General features: G+C 72.5%; 1 protein-coding gene across 1 annotated transcript; it reads right to left on the bottom strand.

Moving 5' to 3' along the window:
- Window positions 1–5,275: 5,275 nt before the first annotated feature.
- Window positions 5,276–7,392, bottom strand: AURANDRAFT_10223 (hypothetical protein; the record flags this gene model as incomplete). Its single annotated transcript, XM_009039045.1, has 4 exons — window positions 5,276–6,358; window positions 6,434–6,673; window position 6,751; window positions 6,872–7,392. Coding segments are annotated over 4 exons (1,845 nt in total), but the record flags the coding sequence as incomplete, so codon positions are not given.
- Window positions 7,393–8,008: the final 616 nt, after the last annotated feature.

Here is an 8,008-nt window from a genome sequence, read left to right as displayed (position 1 = left end):
GNAGAAGCCTCGCGCCGGGCCGACTGCCGGGCTTCCGCCTCGCGCCGCCGGCGGAGCTCCGGCCGCTTTTCGGCTTCGACAAGGGCACCCTGGGCCCCGCGGGCGGCCACGGCGGCGCGACGGTCCTGGTGGATCGCTCGCTCGCGGGCCGCGACGTCTCCCTGGGCTGCGGCGCGCCCCCCGCGGCCCTCTGTCGTCCAACACTAAGAAGCTTCGCACGTTTATTACGTGAGATCCGCGAAGCGCGCGGCCGCGGCGCCGTCGCGCGCGAGGCGCGCGACGAGCGCGTCCGCGCCGGCGACGAGGGCCGTGGCCGCGTCGCCGCAGCCCAGGGAGACGTCGCGGCCCGCGAGCGAGCGATCCACCAGGACCGTCGCGCCGCCGTGGCCGCCCGCGGGGCCCAGGGTGCCCTTGTCGAAGCCGAAAAGCGGCCGGAGCTCCGCCGGCGGCGCGAGGCGGAAGCCCGGCAGTCGGCCCGGCGCGAGGCTTCTCCCGGCGTCGAGGACGACGAGCGCGCGGGCCCCGAAACCGTCGACGAGCGCGAGCGTCTTGCAGAGCACGGCGTCGCCCGCCCCGTCCACGAGCCGCCCGGCGCCGCCGAGCGCCGCGACCGCGTCGCCGGGGGTCAGCGACGCGGGAAACGGCGCCGAAGCCGCCAGTTGCAGGAGCACGTGCGCGTCGAGGGCCGCGTAGGAGCGCAGCGCCGCGGGCAGCGGCCGCGCGGCCCAGTCGCTGCGCTGGGGCCCCTTGTCGAGCCCGCCGCCCAACGTTTGCTTCGCGACGTCGCCGAGGCCCCGGCTCGACGTCCGCAGGTCCACAATTTTCGAGCATGAAAAAGCGCCGGGGACGACCGTCCGCACCTTCTCCACGTCCGCCGACGCGCCGAAGAAGAGGAGCGTCTTGCCGCGCAGCGCGTCGAAGACGGCGTCGCAGGGGTCGCGCTCCAGGTCGAGCAAAAAACAGGCGAATCGCGCCGCGACCTGACAGAGGCTCGCGCCGGCGGCGCCCGGCCGCCACTCGACGTCGACGCCCAGGACCCGCTCCGACGCGAGGGTTGCAGCCGCCGCGCGAGCGCCCGCCGCGTCCTCGACCAGGGTCACGGCGACGCCCGGCGGCAGCGCCAAAAACCCGTCGGCTCGCGGCGCGGACCGCGGCGCGCCCCGCGCGTAGGCGACGTCCGACGCGCTCAAATCATCAGCTGGCGGCGGGGAGTCCCCCTCTTCGCCGAGCAGGTCCCGCGCGAGCCGCCGGCAGACCTTGCGGTGGCCCAGGGACCGCGCCGCGTCGACCAACGCCCGGGCCGCGTCGACGTCCACGAAGACGTCCGCCTCGTCGCCGTCGAAGCCGGCGGGTCTGGCCTTGCAGAGCTCCGACGCCGTCTTCAGCGAGTCGCCGCGCGCGAGCGCGACGGCCGCCGCCGCCACGACGGAGCTCGGCAGGCGCGGCGGCCGCCCGACGAGCGCGACGAGCAACGCCGCCAGCTCCAACCGGTGGAGCGCGCCGTCGGCTTTCGATCGGCCGTCGTAGGCTTCGAGAGCATCGGCGAGCGTGCGTCGCACAAAGCTGTCGTCTTCGAGGCTCGGCGCGCCGAACTTCTGCGCGCAGGCGACGGCGAGGGAGAGCTCGAGGCGCCGCGGGTTGAAGGCCACGGCGTCGTGCGGCGGCAGCGCGAGCGACGCCCGCAACAACGCGTCCGCCGCTCCCGCCGCGTTCGCGTCCGCCGGCGCCGCGTCCACAATGGCGCCGCCGACGCGCAGCAAAAAGGCCCGGGGCATCGTCGTCGCGCGCGCGCCGAGCGCGCGCAGCGCGTCGATCGCGAGCGCCGCGGCGTCCGCCGGCGATTCCGCCAAAAGTTTGCCCGCGCGGTACTTCAGCAGGTCGCCCGAGTGCTTCCGCCCGGACTTGGCGTGCGCGTCGCGCTTCCCTTCCAATGCATCCAAGAGCCCATCGCCCGTCTCGACGGCCGGGTCGCCCGCGTCGACGGTGATGGCGCCGATGACGACGCCGCCGTTCGACGCGCCGGGCGGCTGGCCGCCGGACGGCGAGGAGAAGACGCCCCGCGACCGCAGGCCGGCGACGGACGGGTGCGCGCCGCCGTCCGCGAAGCTGTGCGCCGGCGACGGGAACGTGCCGACCTCGACGTAGGTGCCGTCGTCGCGGCGCCGCGGCGCCTTGCGCGTCGACTTCTTCCAGAACGTCGCGCCGGCCAGGAGCGGTGCCGGGTCCCACTCCGGCGGCAGCAGGAAGCCCCGCGACGTCTCGTACAGCGCGCCGTCGTCGAACCGTTCCAGGCTCGCGACCATGACCGGCGTCGCGGGGCAACGCGCCGCGAGCGCGTCGAGTTCGTCCGCGATCTTCGCGTCGGACACCGCTGTCGTCGCGAGCGGCGCGCCGACGCGCGCCGACGCCGGCAGGGCCCAGCCGCCATCATCGTCCCGCGGCACGCGGCAGGGCCCGAGCCAGTGGGGCTTCGACAGCACGATCCAGTGCGTCGTCGTCGACGGCGCGGCGGAACGCATCGCGCCGACGGACCGCGCGGCCCAGCCCCGCCCGTGCGCCGGCGACACCGACGGCGAGGCGCCGGACGCCCCCGCCTCGTAGAAGAAGAACCCGCGGAGCACGCTCGCCGCGCGGATGGCGAGCACGCGGTCCGGGCAGGCGACGCCGGCGAGCTCGCGGCTCGCCCATTTTCGCACGTCCGGCTCCTCGGACAGCGCGACCTTCCGCGCGCCCGTCGCGACGCGCGCCTCGAGGTTCTCGTGCAGGAAGGGCCCGACGAAGCGCGCGAGGTCGTCGGCGTCGCCGCCGGGCACGTGGACGAAGAACTTGATGGAGAACTCCCAGTGGCAGAGCAGCGGCCGGCCCGGCGCCGGTTCGCCCGTCGGGTCCGCGCCGAGCGCCGCGCGCACGCGTGCGTCCGTCGGCCGGCAGCAGAAGACGTACTTCAGCGAGCCGACGACGCTGCCGTGCTTCAGCACCTGCTGGCCGCAGCGGCTCGCCGTCGTGCCGAGCGCGGGGCACGCCTCGATCCAATACTCGACGAGCGACTGCGCGTAGAACCCGAGGCGCGTGCTCTTGCGGCTCGGGCAGTCGAGGAAGGTCTCCAGCGGCGACGCGTCGGCGTCGAGGTCGGCGAGCCAGCCGCGCGACGCGTCGACCAAGGAGGCGCCGACGGCGTCGGCCAGCGGCGCGACGCTCTCGGTCGCCGGCGAGGAGCGCAGCATGCCCGGCGACGCCATGACCCACCAGAGGTCGCGGATGAGCTTGTGCTTGAGGAAGAGGCATTGCGGATCGGCCATTTTCGCTCAGCTGTGCGTCGATTTGCGAGAGCTCGAGCTCATCGTCGAGCTCGAGGACTGCACCGAGCCACAAAGATGCCGCAATTGAGCTCGATATCGAACCGGCCTGAGAGGAAGCATGGTGAGCTGGAATGCATGAGCGGCAGCCCTAGCCTGCAATGCCGTCGTCGCGGTCCCTCGCCATCGTCGAGGCCATCGTGCGCGGCGACGCGACCTTCGAGTCCATTCCCGTGGAGCTCTGGCGGCGCCAGTACCGCGAGCACGCGCTGGCCGAGGCGCAGCGCACCGAGGATGACGACGACGGCGACGAGGACGGCCACCTCGCGACGCACGAGTTGACGCGGCTGCCACCGGCGCTCCAGGACTGGTACGACCTGCGGGACGCGCTGCGGCGCATCGCGCGGCGCCAGCGCGCCCTGGCGGCGGCGCGACGCGAGGCCATCGCGGCCGCGTCCGAAGCGTTAAAAGGCGGCGGCGACGGCGAGGCCGCGCGGCTCGCGGCGGCGGCGGCCGTCGACGGCGAGCCCATCGAGGAGGCGAAAGAGGACGTCGCGCTCGCGGAGCGCGTGTTTCGGGACCACCTCGCGCAGCTCAGGCGCTTGCTGCTCGCCGTCGCGCCGCCGCGGACGGTCGCGGCCGTCGCCGAGGCCGCGGCGCCGCCGCCGCGGCGCGCGACGGAGAAGCCGCGGCGCAAGCGGAAGACGCGGCGCGCGCGCGCCGCGTCGGCGCCGGCGCTGCACGACTTCGAGCTGCCGAAGATCGGTGCGGCGCACGGCTTCGCGCCGACGCGCGTCGGCGGCGGCCACGGGTCGAGCTCAGCGTCCCGCGCCCGGAACGACTTTCGAGAGCTTTTCACCGGGAAAACGATGAAAAATCGTCACCGACGCATAGGTTGAGCTACGAGGATCGGAAGGCGTTGAAGGGTCTCTTGGCGGCCAAGGACGAGAAAAGCGCCGAGGCGGTCGCGCCGGCGCCGCCGCCGCCGCGCGACGACGGGCCGGAGCGGGACGACGCCGCGCGGACTCTGCAACGGTTTTGTCGAAGCGTCGCCGACGACGGCCCGCTGCTCTGGCAGGCGCCGCGGCTCTTCGGCTGCGCGGGCGCCGCGGACCTGCTCCTGGGGACCGCCGCGGGCTGGCGGCGCGTCCGCCGGAGCGCGTCGCTCGACGTCCGGGGCGAGCGGCTCGCGAAAGCGACGCTGGAGCGGCTCGCGGCGCTGCGGCTGACGGCCGTCGACCTGACGGGCGCGGGCCGCGGCGACGACGACCTCCTCGCGCTCCAGCCGCTGCTCCCGCACCTCGAGCGCTTGGTCTTGAACGACTGGCCGGAGCTCGCGTCGCTGCACGAGTTCCTCCGGACGCCGGCGCCGCGGCTCCGCGTGCTCTCCGTCGCGGAGTGCTCGCGGCTCGGCGACGGCGGCGTCGCCATCGTCTGGGAGCTGCCGGCGCTCGTGGACCTGTGCCTCTACGGCTGCCCGCTGCTGACGCCGCGCTGCGCGCGGGGCCTCCACGGGGACGCTCCGCTCGCGCGGCTCAACATCAGCGGCTGCTACAAGCTCGGCGACGACTTCCTCCGCCTCCTCTTCCACGCGAAGCCCCACTGCGTCCTCTACACGAACCCGAACGACAACGCGCCGTAGCATATAAAGGGGGCGGATGACGCGGCGCTCAGGGCAGGAGGTCCTCGACGTCCGCGTCGTCGAAGTCCTCCTCGGGCTGCTCGCTGCGCTTGACGGCCGTGCGGGGCCGCTCCGGGTCGCCCGTGCCCGCGATGCCGCGCGCCTTGGGCGCGGCCATGGGGCCGGGCTCGCTGGGCGCCTCGAACTTTGGCGCGGGCGCGTCGTAGCGCTGCGGCGGCGCGCGCTCCGCCTGGGGCGCGGCGCGCGTGAGCTGGCCCTGGGGCTGGGCCGTGTTCATCGTCGCCTGGGCGTTGCGGTCGAGGCGGCTGAGCTTGGCCTGGTACTGGTCGTGGGGGTGGCCCAGGTCCTTGCAGATGGCGACGAGGTAGCGGAGGCACTCGACGTTCTCCGGGTGCTCCGCGTGGACCTTCTCGTAGAGTTCCAGGGCGCGCTGGTAGTTGCCCATGCGGCGGTAGCAGGACGTGACCATGAGGCGCCACTTGACCTCCTTGGGCTGGATCTGGGACGCGCGCTCGAAGAAGTGGATCGCCTTCTCGTACATCTCCGACTTGACGTACCAGACGCCGAGCCAGGAGATGACGTCGAGGGACACGGGGTAGTGGCGGTAGGACTCGAGGTGGAAGTGGAAGGCCTGGGGCTCGTCGTCCGTGCGGTTGCAGATCTGGCCCATGCGGAGGAGCACGCCCGGGTCGCTGGGCACGCGCGTGATCAAAATGTTGTACCACTTCAGCGCAATATCCAGCTGGCCCCGCGCCTCGTGGAGCGCCGAGATCTGGTAGATGACCTCGGCGTTGTTCGGCACGATCTGGTGCAGCTTCTCGAAGGCCTGCAGCGCCTCGGACCAGAGCTCCATCTTCAGGTTCACCAACCCCAGGTTGTAGATCGCCTCGACGCAGTCCGCCTCGACGCCGATGGCCTCGAGGTAGAACTGCTTCGCCGTCTCGTGCTCGTGCTTCACCGTGAGGCAGTTGCCCTTGTTCACGAGCGCGCGCGCGTTGTAGCGGTCCTGCTCGTACGCGAGATCCGCGTAGCGCTCCGCGGCGCGGAGGTCGCCCTCGAGGAAGTAGATGAACGATAAATTCGTCGCCGCCATGGCCTTGAGATGCTGGTCCTTCTTCTCGAAGGCCTTGAGCGCCTCGATGGCCTTGTCGAAGTCCTTGTTCCGCATGTATTTCAGCGCGCGCTCGATCTCCATCTCGGACGCTAACAGCTCGTGGTCGGGCTTCAAAGCGTCGATGATGAGGCGGTAGCCGACCATGGCGTCGTCGGGCGCCTTGAGCTCCGGCGCGATGAGCCGCGCGGCCGTGAGCATGTAGCCGTGGGCCTCCTTCTCGCGCCGCTTGAGCTCGTGGCGGAGGCCGTCCGCGCGCGCCAAATCGCGCGTCGCCGTCGCCTTGGCGTCGTCCTTGGCGTCGCCGCCCTTGGCCTCGCCGTCCTTGGCCGGCGACGACGGCGACCGCGGGTGCAGGTCCTCGAGGTCGTCGTCCTCGTCGACGGACGCGAGCGGGATGGAGATGAGCTTCTGGAAGCCGCGGCGCATCTTCTCCGCGTCGCCGAGCGCGTAGTAGCACAGGATCAGGTTGAAGCCCGTGTGGAAGTCCGGGTCGCCGCCCATGATCGTCTCGTAGGACTGGACCGCGTCGCCGAACTGGCCCAGGCGCACGAACGCGTTGCCGATGTTGCGGAAGATCTTGAACCGGATGTGCTTGCCCGTGTTCGGGATCTGGTCCAGGGCCTGGGCAGCAAAATGGTGATTCAACGTCGCTTCAACGTGAGCGTTCCGCGCGCGCGCGTTACGGTAAAAGCATCCACGCTTCGAGATCGTTCCGAGAGATGATCGCTCGTCCAAAAATCAGCCGAAACGAGTGGAAAACGGCCGAGATATGAGCCTTTGAAGTTGGGAATTTCGCTCTCTTTTGCTGCCCTGTCCAACGCCATGCGGTACATCTTGATGGCCGTCTGGTACTTCTGCTGCTCGTAGTAGATGTTGCCCATGTTCACGCGGAGCCGCCCGGACTGGGGGTACTGCTTGTTTTTGACTAACAGGGAGTACGTGTGCAGGGCCTCGTCGTGCATGCGCGCGCTGTGGTACGCGTGGGCGAGGTTGAAGCAGACCGCGTAGGTCAGGTCGATGTTGATCTGGTCCACGAGGCCGTGGGCCTCGCGGTGCTTGCAGAGCGCGCGCTCGCGCTTGCCCGCGTCCTTGGCCTTCTCGAGCGCCGCGTCGTGGTTGCCCTCGAGGGCCGCGGCCGCGGACGCCTCGACGAGGGCGTGGACCTGCTTCTCGAACTCGCGGGCCTGGTCCTCGGGCGAGTTGTCCGCGCGCTCGGCCAGCGGCGGCGCGGGGCCCCGGCCCTGGCCGAGCGGGTCGAAGCCCCGCGCCGCCGCGCCGCCCTGCTTCGTGCTGAACCCGGCCCCGGACGTGCTCGTCATGGGCCGCACCTCGCCGCCGCCGCCCGCCGCCGTGCCCAGGCGGCTCGCCGTCGCGCCGGCCCGCGACGCGAGGGAGCTCCCGAGGCCGCCGCGCGTCGCGAGGCCGCCGCCGAGGTTCGACGCCGGGCGGAACTGGTGGCCGGGCGTCTTCGGCGCGTTCCCGAACGCCGGGCCGCCCGCCGGGGCGCCGGACCCGCCGATGCTGATGTCGTAGTCATAGTCGCTGTAGAGGTCGTTGTCGTCGTTCATGGCGCCGACGCGACCGGTTTAAGCCGAGACGCTGCCCCGCGGCAAACCGCGCCGCCGGTCCGCGGCGTTGGATTTATTGCAGGGAAAGGTAAGACTTCAAGGTTGGTGGCGACCAGTCGGCATCGGGGGGGGGCGCGGCTCGGAGGGGCGCGCGCGGGAGGGGAAGGGATGGCGGCCCGCGCGAGGCGTGGGCGGGGGGACAGCGGGTCTTCGGCGCCCGGCGGAGCGGCGCGCCGCGCCTCTAGCGGCGGCGGCGGCCGCGCGAGCGGCTGCGGTCCGAGTCGTCGGAGGGGCTCCGGTCGCGGCGGCGGCGGCCGCGGTCGCGGGAGCGGCTCCGGTCGCGGCGGCGGTCGCGGTCGCGGCCGCGGTCGCGGGAGCGGCTCCGGTC

Source organism: Aureococcus anophagefferens, assembly GCF_000186865.1.
Source record: "Aureococcus anophagefferens unplaced genomic scaffold AURANscaffold_10, whole genome shotgun sequence".
Lineage (NCBI taxonomy): Eukaryota > Pelagophyceae > Pelagomonadales > Pelagomonadaceae > Aureococcus > Aureococcus anophagefferens.
Note: the sequence above shows the minus strand (reverse complement) of the source record. Positions and strands in the feature narration are given on the sequence as shown.